This window comes from Bubalus kerabau, chromosome 1, assembly GCF_029407905.1.
Source record: "Bubalus kerabau isolate K-KA32 ecotype Philippines breed swamp buffalo chromosome 1, PCC_UOA_SB_1v2, whole genome shotgun sequence".
Taxonomy (NCBI): domain Eukaryota; kingdom Metazoa; phylum Chordata; class Mammalia; order Artiodactyla; family Bovidae; genus Bubalus; species Bubalus kerabau.
In genome coordinates this window covers 238,480,130-238,494,145 of record NC_073624.1, presented here as the reverse complement: position 1 = coordinate 238,494,145, position 14,016 = coordinate 238,480,130, and the positions used below count along the sequence as shown (strand labels likewise).

General features: G+C 42.0%; 1 protein-coding gene across 1 annotated transcript in view; it reads right to left on the bottom strand.

Annotated features, from left to right (window-relative positions):
• CYFIP2 (cytoplasmic FMR1 interacting protein 2) overlaps positions 1-14,016 on the bottom strand; it is a 113,443-nt gene that overhangs the window by 9,621 nt on the left and 89,806 nt on the right. The window contains exons 26-27 of the mRNA XM_055560626.1: positions 5,582-5,654; positions 4,798-4,892 (exon numbers count right to left, since the gene is read on the bottom strand). Coding sequence (XP_055416601.1) covers positions 4,798-4,892; positions 5,582-5,654 — 168 coding nt within the window. The remainder of the gene's footprint in view (positions 1-4,797; positions 4,893-5,581; positions 5,655-14,016) is intronic.

Sequence of the window (14,016 nt, the reverse complement as noted above, 5' to 3'; positions counted from 1 at the left end):
TCCAGGGGCAGAGAAAGAACACTGCAGAGCAGAGAGCTGCCACAGTTCACCAGAAATACCTCTTTTAAAAAACCCTGACCCCCGTGCTTGACTCTGTTCTCACCAGGCAACGCCCTGTGGTGGTGCCTAGACTTTGGCAGGGCTCCCTACTTTAGAAAGAGAGTGCCTGGTACAGCGAAGATGCTCTGTAAGGAAAGAACCCACACTTGTTGAGTCATGGATATTCTCCTTCAGAAACCAACATAGAGAGCTCTGGTTTACCAGGTAATCTCCTGTGCATTTAGTTAATCTGAATCAGTCCTCAAGGCCTGACAATTGTGGGAGGATCTAAAGAATTAGCAACAGGGCTTATATTGGGTTGGCCAAAAAGTTCTTTTGGTTAATGACTATGTTGTTCAATGGAGAAGGCAATGGCACCCCACTCCAGTACTCTTGCCTGGAAAATCCCATGGACAGAGAAGCCTTGTAGGCTGCAGTCCATGGGGTCGCTAAGAGTCAGACACGACTGAGCGACTTCACTTTGACTTTTCACTTTCATGCATTGGAGAAGGAAATGGCAACCCACTCCAGTATTCTTGCCTGGAGAATCCCAGGGACAGGGGAGCCTGGTGGACTGTCATCTATGGGGTCGCACAGAGTCGGACACGAATGAAGCGACTTAGCAGCAGCAGCAGCAACATGTCGTTCAAAACAGTTCTTGGTGAAAATGAAAAATGTGTTTTATTTTTACTTAAAATCGAATGATTTTTTTGGCCAACCCAATAAATCTGCAGACAGGCTTTGAACTCTTGTGACCCTGAACTACAGCCAATCAAAGGGCCTTGGCTGAAATGGTCAGGGGCTTTGTCCCTTTCCTGTAAAAGAGTTTACCTTTACAGGTCCTCGTATGATCTATAAAAGTAAAGTCTGGGAAAAAAACCTGTAAAACTGTTATTAAAAAAAAAAAAAAATCTCCCATAAATCCCATCACCCAGGGACAAGCTTTCTTAACATACTTATGTATTATTTGTGTGTATGTATATGATTATGTATATGTATCTATTTTAATAAAATTTGTATCATACTATCTACATTGTCTTTTTCTCAAGATATTAGTACTATAAAAAACCATTTCCTTCAATATCTTCAGTAACATGGTTTTTTAATGGCTAAATAAAATAGCCATTGATATACCTCATTTATTTAGTCCTACTCTTTAAAATTTTTTTTAATTTAAATTTATTTATTTTTAATTGGAGGATAATTGCTTTGCAATACTGTATTGGTTTCTGCCACACATCAACATGAATCAGCCATAGGTATACATATGTCTCCTCCCTCTTGAGCTTCTTTCCAGTCCTACTCTTGTTGGTTATTTTAAATTGTTCACAAGTTTTCAACAATATAGACAGATCATAAGTAATTATTCTTATGTACGTGCGTGCTCAGTTGCTCAGTTGTGTCCAACTCTTTGTGACCTCACGGACTGCAGCTCGCCAAGCTCCTCTGTCCATGGAATTCTCCAGGCAAGGATACTGGAGGGGTTGCCATTTCCTTCCCCAGGGGATCTTCCTGACCCAGGGATCAAACCTGTGTCTTTTGCATCTTCTGCATTGGCAGGGGGATTGTTTACCACTGTGCCACCTGGGAAGCCCCGTTTTCCATATATATATGTGTATATATGTGTATATATATATATATATATTTTGAGCTTATCTCTGGTTATTTTCTTAGGCTAAAATCCTAGAACTATTCAAAGAATACAATATATATATATATTGTGTATATATACAATACACATATATATATGTGTATATATATACACATATACAATATATATATATATTTTTGAGCTTATTTCTGGTTATTTTCTTAGGCTAAAATCCTAGAACTATTCAAAGAATACAAGTAGTCTTAAAAGGCTTTTGCTACCTAGTGACAAAGAAACATACCTAGTCCCAAGAAAAGCTGAACTGCTGTGCATCTATCTGTGCCAAGTCTGATACTTCATTATCATGAAGAAAAGGTCTTAACAAACTTGGGAGATGAAGAGCTGTACCCCGCTCTCTCACATTTCATTGATTATTGGTAAGGCAGAATGCTTTTTCTTATGCTTGTTTCTTACGTTTGCTGCTTCCTTTATATTTTTTATGTTTTGAGTTTTCTTTCATGCCCTTGTTTCTTTTGATTTTTCTTTCTGCTCTGAAAAAGTGCATTATAGATTATCATCACATATACCCCCAATTTGTGACTGTGTTTTTAATGTATACTATGTGTGTATGTGTGTGTTTAACATAAATTTAAGCCATTTCTTTTCAGTCCCACTCAGTGGGGAATTTTTTTCTCTCCCTCTGCCATTCTTTTCTGTTAATAAGGGTATAGAGAAAGCATTTGTGAAATCATGTGGAAATAGATTTCTGTATGGAGTACTTTGATTACATTTAGGATACTTTGGAGAAGATTAATATCCCATGCCCACTCTTTCCTTTCTGTTTTTTGGAAGCTTTTTACTTATTTGTTTGTCATAATGATTGTGAAGGCAGCTCAGCTATTTACCCATTTTACAGATGGAAAAACAAAGATCAAAGATATTAAATTCTAGCACCAGATTATACAACAGTTCAGGGATAAAGCTGGGAAGAAGAGTCCTAACTCCCCGACAGAACATTCTTTTCATGATAGCACTAGGCAACACACCAGGTCACCTCAGTTTTTCCTAGAAACAAATACAAGCAATGTAGCACAGTCGAACCCTTCCAGCATTAAATATGTAGCAGAATTTCCCTATCACTGACCTAGAGGTTTTGTGAGTTCCCTGAACCCTAGCAAGCTTGGAAGTTAATATTTAAAATTTTTTTCTTTTGTCTACAGGAGGACTAATTTTTGGACTATTCCTTAAGGGCTGGGAGACTTATACAACTGGCATTTCCTCTCTGGCAGAATGTCTAGGCTTTTGTTTGTTAAATATCAGCATTTGACAAATTGAGATTTCCACCAGTCCCAGGGAAATAGCGTTCACCAGAACAGGGAAGGAATTCACATACTTCTAAGTGGAAACACATGCCAAAGCCTGGGTGCGAGAGGCCAGATTCTTGTAGGATGACACCAACCCTGGAGCAGACACATTTATATGTCACTGGCTTGGGGGATTTCTCCCTAAAAGGCAATCTTGAGAGGATCTTCTGTGTTCAGCTCCAGAAAGCCAAAAAAGAAAATGTTCATATTTCACGGTATCTAAATTCTCTCGGTAGTGACTAAAGAACCCAAATGCCACTAAATGTTTCGTCACTGTTTTTGTAGGAGGTGGGTGGCCCACAGGGGGTCTGGCTCTGTCAAGCTCATCAGCTTGACACCTGGGCAGATGGGGCTCCACCCTGGGCTCTAACACTTGCCATGGTTTTTGAGAGAAGAGACTGCCTTTTGCTCTCTGAGGAGGACCAAAGCTTTCTGACTCATGAGCTTTTGTGACGGGAGAGAGGACCTTAGGGATGTAAGTCCAAGAGTGGATCTGAATCCTAAACCTTTGAAATAGTCAGTTTTGTTGAACAAAACAAGCCATCATGGTATGTCTCACTACAGTGCCCTGTTTTCTCTTCTTCCTGAATACCCCTGCCCCCTACCCCTAAATGCCTGATTCAACTTGAGTCAACTTGAAAGGAGACAATACATGCTTCCTGTTACCTCCTTTTCTCCCGGTGTCTTTTTCCCAACTACCCACACGGTCTGTGAGTTCTCTGAAGGCAGGGGTCCTCTTTCACTCATCTCCATATATAGATACAGGCTTATAAAAATGAGTTTTAACTACAGAATTAACACCTGAGCTCATTCACCTTTGAAAATATAAGAACATTACAGATAAAGCTGTGTTTGATCTCCCTATCCATCTCTGTCTCTTTCATCTCTCTTCACAAGTTGCCACCATTATGAACTGGACACTTTCATGTCCTAGGAAAAGTTTCACTTTATATGGTTTTTTGGTATGTGTTTAAAAAAATCCACATAGCATCAAACTCCATGACCTGTTGTGCAACTTCCTTTATTCACCTAACTGTGTGTTTATGATCTGTCCACACTGATGTATCTAGATCTGATTTTCCCTTTTCATTATGATTTGGCAGGTATTCATCATTTAAATGATTTTACCCCATTTTATTTAGTCAACATGCTACTGATTGATATTTAGGTTGCTTCCAGTTTTTGCTTTAACAAACAATGCTGTGGTAAACATCGTGTGTTCCTGTATTATTATTATTATTATTATTTTTCCTTCTTTAGCAAAGATAGGGCTTCCCTGGTGGATCAGATGGCAAAGAATCCGCCTGCAATGTGGGAGACCTGGGTTTGATCTCTGGGTTGGGAAGATCCCTGGAGGAAGGCATGGCAACCCATTCCAGTATTCTTGCCTAGAGAATCCCCATGGACAGAGGAGCCTGGTGGGCTACAGTCCGTGGGGTTGCAAAGAGTCAGACACAACTGAAAGACTAAGCACAGCACAGCACCCAAAGGTGAACTGCTGGCTTGCAGGATGGATGGTTTTAATTCTGAGAGATAATAGTAGAATTCTTAATAGTTAACGGGGAGTAACAGATACTTGTCTGACTTCCTTCTTTCTTGGCAGGACAGATGATAGAGGGTGTAGGCCTGAGAGTCAACAAATCTCATTCCATCCCTGCCACTACCAGGCTGTGTGCTGTGACCTTCTGTTTCTCTCTCTGGGCCTCAGTTTCCCCATCTGTAAGGAGGAGATTGGACCAAATGATCTCTCTCTATCTCTAAAGTTCCTTTCAGTTCTATGAGTCCATGATAGGAGGATAGTACCTGAGGGGTCCCCAGCCGCTCTATCAGAGGGACCAGGTGAAGTGGGGCATACTTGGCTTCCAGGCGTTTCATCCGGACCTCCAGACGTTCGCCCTCTGCAAAAGGAATGGTAGGCAGAAAATGAGATTCAGGGCACACTGGGGGAAACGGGAAAAGAAGAGCTCTCAGAGGACTTGGTGATGTACTTGCATTCCAGCACTTAGAAGGAGTGTGTCGAACTGTTTTCCTTAGTTCTGGCAAGTGTGATCAGGACTCACTACAAGGAAACATGTTCTATTATCTGTCCAGTGGAATCACCTACCTCATGGGGTGGTGAGTTACTCATCACTTGAAGGATGTAGACTAACCTAGACAGCGACATACTAGGGATGTTCTAGAAGAACCAAGGAACAGGCCTGGAGCATCATTTACAATTCCAGCATTAACAGCTGCCCAAGGCTTTAACCTCATTCTTTTCTGACTGCAGATCTGAGTTTACTGAGATTAAGAGAGCATAAGATTCAAATTCAAATGGCTAGTTTTTAAAATTAATTTATTCTTTAATTGAAGGATAATTGCTTTAGGGAATTTTGTTGTTTTCTGCCAGACACTAACATGAACTAGCCATAGGCATACATATGTCCCCTCCCTCTTGAACCTCTCTCCCATCTCCCTCCCCACCCCACCCTTCTAGGTTGGTACAGAGCCCCTGTTTGAGTTTCCTGAGTCATACAGCAAATTCTCATTGGCAATCTATTTTACATATGATAATATAAGTATTTAGCTGCTTTCAGAGGTTTCTTACCTTTGATGTAGACTCTAGGCAAGATGTTTTGGAAGGGTGCAGCATGAAGCAAATCACAGACTTCCTCCTGAGACTGCAAAGAGAGAGAGAACTTTTATTTTAAACCAGGAAGAATTTTCATCACTAAAGGTTTGAACACTGGAGTCAGTTAGACCTGAGTTCAAACCCTGACTCCTCTACTTAACTAGCTGTGGCATCTTAAGCACATTGCTTAACCTCTCTGAGCCTATTTATCTGAAAAATGAGGATGAGAACAGTACCTATTTTAATGAGTAGGACTGAGAGAATGTATAGCCTCATAGCACAGACCCTGGACATACTGAGTGTATAGTACATTTTCATTACAGTCTTACAAGGAATTTGGTGAAGAATTCAAAGTTTGGTGAAGAATTTGAATTTGGTGAAGAATTCAAAGCAGTGGGATCAGATAGGGATGATGGACCTAGATTATGTTCAACTCGATGGTGGTGAGCTCAGGCTCATGGGCTCAAAGCAGGTAGCCAATCCTACTGGGCAGGATGCCTCAGTGTGAAGGCCTGGGTCTGGTGGGTTTTCTCCATCTTGACTCCAGTGGGTGAAAGAAGAGGGACTAGGGCCCAGACAGACAGGTCTCATGGGGATTCTTTATGCATAAAAGTAAGCTTAAAAGCAAACATATACTATGACAATTAGGGGCAGGCGTAGGCTGCAGTCCATGGGGTCGCTAAGAGTCGGACATGACTGAGTGACTTCACTTTCACTTTTCACTTTCATACATCGGAGAAGGAAATGGCAACCCACTCCAGTGTTCTTGCCTGGAGAATCCCAGGGACGGGGGAGCCTGGTGGGCTGCCATCTATGGGGTCGCACAGAGTCGGACACGACTGAAGCGACTTAGCAGCAGCAGCAGCAGGCCTGGAAAGCGAAGTGAAGTTGCTCAGTTGTGTCTGACTCTTTGCGACCCCATGGAGTGTAAGCCTGCCAGGTTCCTCTGTCCATGGGATTTTCCAGCAAGGATACAGGAGTGGGTTGCCATTTCCTTCTCCAGGGGCCTGGAAGATATGGTCTACTTACTGTCTGTCCCTATGGGCTTATTGTCTGTCCCAGGGTCAGTTCATGATTACTGGATTTCAGATCAGAGGGTATGGAGGGGACCTAGACAAGCCACCCTCCATGGGCCTTGGTTTCTCTTCTTTAAACTGTGGGGATTTGAATTAGGTAAAATCCAGCCTTCATTCAACTCTGATACTCTTGGATTTTAAGCACCTGAGAAAATCAGAATTGTGAATACCTTTGGCTTTCTTCACTAGGCATGGGTGGAACATGGCCATCTTGGAAATCTAGCAGTCCAACTAGCTGCTCAAGAAAGAAACTCCTAAACTCCCTTCAGTTTTTGAAGTGAGGGTAACAGATGGAGGACAATTGAACTTAGAGGGATCTGCCTGATCTAGGTGTAATTCTCAGTTTCTTAGCCAGAGGGGGAAATTTCCTTCCTTTCTTAATTAATCTGTTCCTCCCCAAACCAGTAAATTAAGCAACTTGGTCTTCCTTGCTATGGCTAAGCTTAGATCCTTTGATTCATTATATAATCTGAAAACCTGGCTATTGATTATTCAGGCTGATTCACTGCAGGGGAAAAAAAAGTATAATAAAATTGCTAAACCTCTGGCCAGACCAGACCAGGAAAAAAAAAAAAAGAGAGAGAGGACACAAATTACCAGTATCAGAAATGAAATAGGGACAGCTTTTAGTTTCATGTTTATTTCCCTGTAGTTCTTCTGCATTCAATGTTACTGATTTCTGTTATATCTTTATTACGCCCATCCTTCTGCTTGTTTTGGGTTTGTTTTTCTTTCTCCAGTTTCTTACAGTAGAAGCCTGGATTACTGATTGAACACCTTACTCTTTCTTAACATACATTCAGGGTCTTCTTTGATACCTCCGATAATCAAGATCTCAGTCCTTCTGGAGGTAGCCCAATCCATTTTAAAACTCTAATGGTTAGAGTTTTAAACCAAAGCAATTTCCCAGTAGTTTCCTTTCAATATCCTTGTTCTGCTCTTTAGAGTATTACTGAATGTGTTTTTCTAGCCTGTATCTTCAGTCACCTTTCCATTTGTTTACTCCTTTCAGGGCCAAGCAGCTTATAGGAGCCTTTTACCTCTCTCTCCATGTCCTAGTCTTCACTTCCCTCCACAGCAAACAAAACTATCATGGCCTGCTGTACCATGTCATGGCAAGGGCTTGGGCAGAGGTTACTGCTCTGTCACCAAGTGCAGTGGACGACTTTCAGTCCTCCTGGTATGTTAGGCACTGTGACAATGAGTTCTGCTGGGGTCCACTATTTCAATTTCTCATTTGTAGATTCTCTTGCAGGTTTGACTTCTAACCATTCTTTACATGTTGGTTTTCTCCAAGGTCCCTCTTTTATTCTCACTTTATTCTACCCAGTTTGTCTCACCTATTCCCAAGTCTATAAGCACTGCCTTTGATCCGTCCACTCTATTTCCTGCCAGATGCCTCTTTCAAGCTCCAGATTTGGATATCTACCTCCTTGTTAGATATTTCCAAAGCTTCACATTTCTAAAGCTGACCTCCTCCCTTTCTTATCTCAGGTTCCTTTGCTCCTAGAATGGCAGAATAACCTCATCTGCCATGTCTAAGACCTGGGGCTCATTTTCTCACTCTTCTTCACCTGCTATGACCAGTAAGTCCTTATGTCTTGAATTCTCTCCACATTGACCACAATACTATGAACTCCTTAAAGGGAGGAATGTGAGTGCCTCTATTTCTACTTTTTATCTCCAGTGCCCAGTACATAACAGTCTTGTAATAATTATTAAATGAATGCATATTTGTTATATTATGTTTCTTAGATGGATAGATGAATTTATTTACCCACATGACTATCTTCCAAATATGAGAAACCTATTACATTCATTTATCCAACAAATATTTATTGGGTACCAGACATTGTAGGCTTTGCAGATACGATGCTGAACAAGTTAGAGTAGATCTATGCACTCATGTAAATTCCACTGTAGTTCAGAGAGATAAAAACAAGTAAAAAAGTTTCAGGTAGTGGTAAGACACAATAGGGTACTAGGCTAGAGTGACTGGGAGTGGGGAAGGGACTACTTCAGAGAGGAGGCTAGGGAAAATCTTTTTGAGGGGGAGTTATCGAGTAAAGAATTAAAAAAGAGGGAGCCAGCCATGTAGATATGAGGTGAAAAGGCCCTGGGGCAGAAAGTAGACTAGAGCATAGAGACACAAGTAATCAGTACAGTCTGAGTTCCTAATGGTAGGGAAGGATCAGATCATGTGAGGTCTCATAGCATGGGATGAAGCCTGGATTTTATTTAAGGTGCAATGAGAGATTACTCATGTATTTCAAGCAGAGGGCTGGTATACGTACCCCTCCTGCTAAGTTTTTTTTCTCTCTTTTTCTCTGCTAAGTTTTATCTTTCTTGCTTTATTTTCTTCCTAAAAATGTCTGTGCTCCTTGAAGTGCCTTCTTACTAGAAAAGTTACCCCTTGCATGAACTGTCAATTTTCTGTTTTGTTAAAGTCAATAAAATTGACCTTAGAAGCCACCTTAGGGGATAGAGAAAGGGGAAGAAGGCTCTGGGACCTCTACAACAAGACCAATGCTGTTGCTTTAATTTCACATAATGAGCATCCATTTCAATTTCCTTAGGGGAGACAGGAGTGTTCCAGTAGCCCTTCTCTGCACTCTGCCTCTCCCTCAAGTTTGCAGGACCAGAGGTTGTTTGGGAGTGCTTCCTGTTAGCATGCTTCTTGTGTGTTCTCTACCTTGTAATGTCATTTGTTAATGAAGGTGAGGAAAGAGAATGGTGTGGTTTCCTCACAGAGGTGGGAAAGCATTGTCTGGAAAGTTCCCAAGGATGAACTTTGTGGTTAGTTTGCATGTGTTTGCATGATGAGGTGGCTATGTGTTTGCATGATGAGGTGGCTACATACTCTGCAAGGTGGAAGGTATTTGTTTGGCATTCATGAGCTGAGGCCATCACAGTTGATAAAAATGTCCAGTTCAGAGAACACAGAGCCTGTATCAGGGATCTGAACAGGCTTCACAGCAGGCACCTATGCTAATACTGACCAACTCTCGTCCAATCTCTATTCTGAAGGATCACACTTGGCTTTCCACTCTACTAGGAAACCATCTGGCCCCTGGCCTATGAAGGCCACCCAGAGTGGGTTTCTTCTCAACTCTTCTCCCCACCAGCTCTCTCTGCACCAGTGACAGCAGCTTTCTGTTATTTGAATCCACCATTTGCATAGTCATCACTGAATTTCTACCTTCTCTCTGGAATGCCCACTAACCTATCTCCCTGCTCTTTGCTTAGTAAATCCCCACTCTTCTTTCAGATCTCAATTTAAGCATCGTTCCTTCCAGGGAGACTTCTTGGATCCCTCCAATACTTCTCTGCCCATGGGGTTCCTTTGTTATATGTCCTCAAAGAACCAAGCTCTTTTCCTTTCTAGCATTTGAACTCAGTCTGTATTGCACATGTCTATATGTGACTATCTGATTAATATCTACCTCCTTCTACTGGAATGTAACATTCATGAAGGTAGGGACAATGATTATTTTTGACTATATTTTATTACCAGGAATAAGCACAGTGGCCAGCAGATAGCAAATACTTAATAAGTATGTGGAATAAAAGTTGAAAGTCTGTGGCACATAAGGGAATTTAGACTTAGGAGAGAATCTCTCCTATTCTGGGTTTTCTTAACAGGTCTAGATGTTTTCCCTTATCACTATAGGAAGAATTTTTTCTTCAATGTTACTGATTACTCTGTGTGAACACTTCTAAGAAATACTCCACAGGGCAGGATTTATTTTCTATTTTACTTCTGTTTATGTTCTATTCCTCTCTCTCTTCCTCCCTGTTTTTTCCTACTTGTATGTATTTATTAAATTATTACTATGCATATATTACTTCAAAAAATTAAACTGGAAGAAACTCTGAAAGTACTTTTGAATTTTACAACAAGGAGCTTTTGGGGTCTAGATGCTAGAATCAGACAGAAGGAAATAAAATCTTAGCATGGCACTTGGTCCAACACAGAACAATACTTGCCTCGGATTAATAAAGTAAAAAGTATTTGCTTTTGGCTTTTTCTCCTTTTGTTAGGCTATGGTTAAAGAAAAAAATCACAGATGAAGAGCAAAATACAAATGTTACAGAAAATACAGCTGTGACAACATAAAAGTAAAAGGGCAGCCGACAGGAAGTAGGAGAGAAGTCTAGAAGTGGAAGTGAGGTCTGTTGATTTCCTCGTCTTTCATGGACAGAGTCGAGATACTAAATAATGTTACTGAAAGAAGTGTAAGTATACTATTTCTGATTACAAGATAGGACAATATAAATTTTAAAATGTGACATAATCAAATATTGAGAGGAAGAGAGGGAGCAGATGTAAATGACCTAAAATTTCATCTTTACAATTAGGGAGGCAATAAGCATTGTTTAAAGTTGCTCATGAAGAAATACAGATTAACCTCATATTACCATGCATTATAGAGATACAACTAGAAGAACTAGAAACAGAAATGATTAAAGCAGGTTGCCTTGGGGATGGGGATGCAGGTGAGGGGAGGTGCAGTGGAGACAATAAAGTTTTTTATTATAAGCTCATTTATACTACTTGTCATGTGTGATTAAGAACAGTTTAAAGGAAGCAAAATGAAGAGGTTGGATTAAATGGTCTGTAAGGGTCCTTTCCAAGGCTCGGCACCAGGTGCTTTGTACCCATTTTCTGCTTTACCCCTCCAAACATCCTGTGATGCAGGTCTAATAATCCCTATCCTATGCACAAAGATGCTGAGACTTTTGGGAGATGGGGTGTCCCAACCAGGTCCGCACACTGATAAGGAAGCAGCAGAGCTGGTACTGGGATCCAGGGCCACCTCACTTCCATACTCACTGCTTTTCCATAGCCACTCATGCAGCCAAAGCCTTGGGAAGACTGAAATACTGCCCCCTGCATTATACATACACTTTATGAAAACCACATTCAATTATTCAAAATAGAGACAGAAGGAAATTACTATAAAATCTCACTCTTGAGAAGCTTTTTAGCCTCACTCATATCTGATGGTAAAGAATCCACCAACCGTGCAAGGAACCTAGGTTCGATCCCTGGGTTGGGAAGATCCCCTGGAGAAGGGAATGGCAACCCACTCCATTATTCCTGCCTGGAGAATCCCATGGACAGAGGAGCCTGGTGAACTACAGTCCATAGGGTTGCAGAGTTGGACACAACTGATAAGATATGTTGGACACAACTTCATATCTAATAAGATCACATCATTCTTTGCTTTATTTACTGGGATTTTGGTCCTACCAACTAACATTCTTTCAACTAAAAAAAAAAAGAAAGAAAAACTTTGACATATATATGCAGTTTGAAGAGGAATGGAGAGTCTCATGTCATCCTCTAGCTGAAAAAATAGGCGATAACTGATAGTTCTGTTTCCTAAAATCCAGAGGTTACTTCTATCCTGAATTTGTGTAAATGATTTCTTTGCAGGCAACTAATTTTTGAAGTTCTGCTGGTGTGATTCCAAGGTAAATAACCGGGCTGCTCATGTGCTCAACCTATCCCTATAAATTCCTTTTGCCTGCCCCTCTCCCAAACCACACTCTACTTATTCTTGTCCATCCTGCAAAGTCCCATCCAAAGATTCAGCATCTAGGGGTCTTCCACACCCCTTCAGTCTCCAGCAGTTTTCTCTTTAAAACTGATTAGCATGCTTATTCATCCAGGTCCCCACCAAGCTGTTTGTAGGCTGGGCTCTCTAGTCCAGCCGCAGCCCAGGGTACTTCTGAGGGAGAATCCAAGCAGCATCTCATATCCCATGCAAACAGCTCTCAAGAGTCTTCTTAGAGGGCCCAACCACACGTAGGACCTGCATTTCACTTGCTCTGAAAGGCCATCACAGGACTATAGAGAACATGGGTATAATATTATCTAGAGACCAAACAAGGAGGTGCCAAACTCGCAACACTTTCATTCTGACTAGGATGCAGCGTGAGCAGAAATTAAGTCAATCATTCAGCAAATAGTAGGCATCTGCTATACCAAGTCGCTCTGTGAGGTGAAGCTACAACAGGAAGTGAGGCAGACCTAATGCATGGTCCTTACCAAGATGAGGAGGGAAGTGAGTCACATGGGCAGTTCTAGTAAGTGCTGTATTGGGGTATGTGGGCGCTGTGGGAATATGTAATAGGGGCCACCGATCCAGACTTCTGGGGAGGATGATGGGGAAGACTTCCTGCAGAAGGAAATGCTGAGACGTGAACCAAGGCTAAGTGTTGGACAGGTAAGCGTGAACAGCACCTGCCAAAGGCCCCAAAGCAAGAGGGACTGCAGTGGGACAGGGGCTGACAGTTGAATAAGACTGACGCTTTCAGTGCTGGGGGAAGGTTGCATGAGATAAGGAAAGAGGGCTGAGCAGGATCTTGTAAACTTTGCTTAGATGTTTGGATGCTATCCTGATGGTTTTAATCAGGGAAGTGGCATGATCCCATGTACATTTACACTTTTTGGCTCCAAGAGAGAAAGACAGTAATGGTGGGAGGTTGTGGGGTCGGGGAGCAAAAAGGGTGCTGGAATAGGTCAAGCAAGAGATAGCAAGGCCTGGAGTAGTGGTCAAGGAGACAGAGTGGGAAGCAGATGCCAGAGAGCCAAATGCAGACTGGATGTGTCAGCAGAGAGAAAGGACATGTGTAGTGGGCCACTCACAGGTCAGAAGACACAGCAAGACTGCAGGTGGGAGGAAGCTGAGAGCAGACCCGGGAGGCAAGTCTCTGTGCATCCAAGAGAAGATGTCTAAAAGGCAAGCAGACACAAGGCCTAGGGCCCCGCGGAGTCCACAAAGTGGACCCAAACTTGGGAATCATCAACATGAGGATGGGATGGACTCCAGGGGAAAGGAATACACAAGTGCAAGGTCTGAGTGGGCACTTCTCCAGGGAACTGGGTTTTTCCAGATATTTCAATTTGTCTGACTCTATGAGTCCAAAGAAAGAGAAAGTGCACAGTGGCACTTGTGATGAAGGGGAGACTGATAAATTTTGGGCACGTCCACGTCTACCAGCACACAACCCGAACAGGGACAGCAGGCCACCTTTCCAGCCAGGGGTGGGGCAGAACGCACTGAGTGTTACCTCTTTCCTTCCTCCCTTCAGTTCATCAAACATTCACGGCGTGCTTACTGTTTTCTGACCAGAGTGGGGCCTGGATGCTGCAGGAGACATGATGACAGCTAAGACTGGAAAAACTAGATTTTAATAAAATTTGTAATTTAATGGAGGAAGAGGGTTAAGGACACTTGTGACTGGGGAAATAAACAGAATCACTAGGTACAAAAGAAATTGGCAACCAAGGGCCCTGGAGACTCAAAGGAGGGAGAAATAACACCA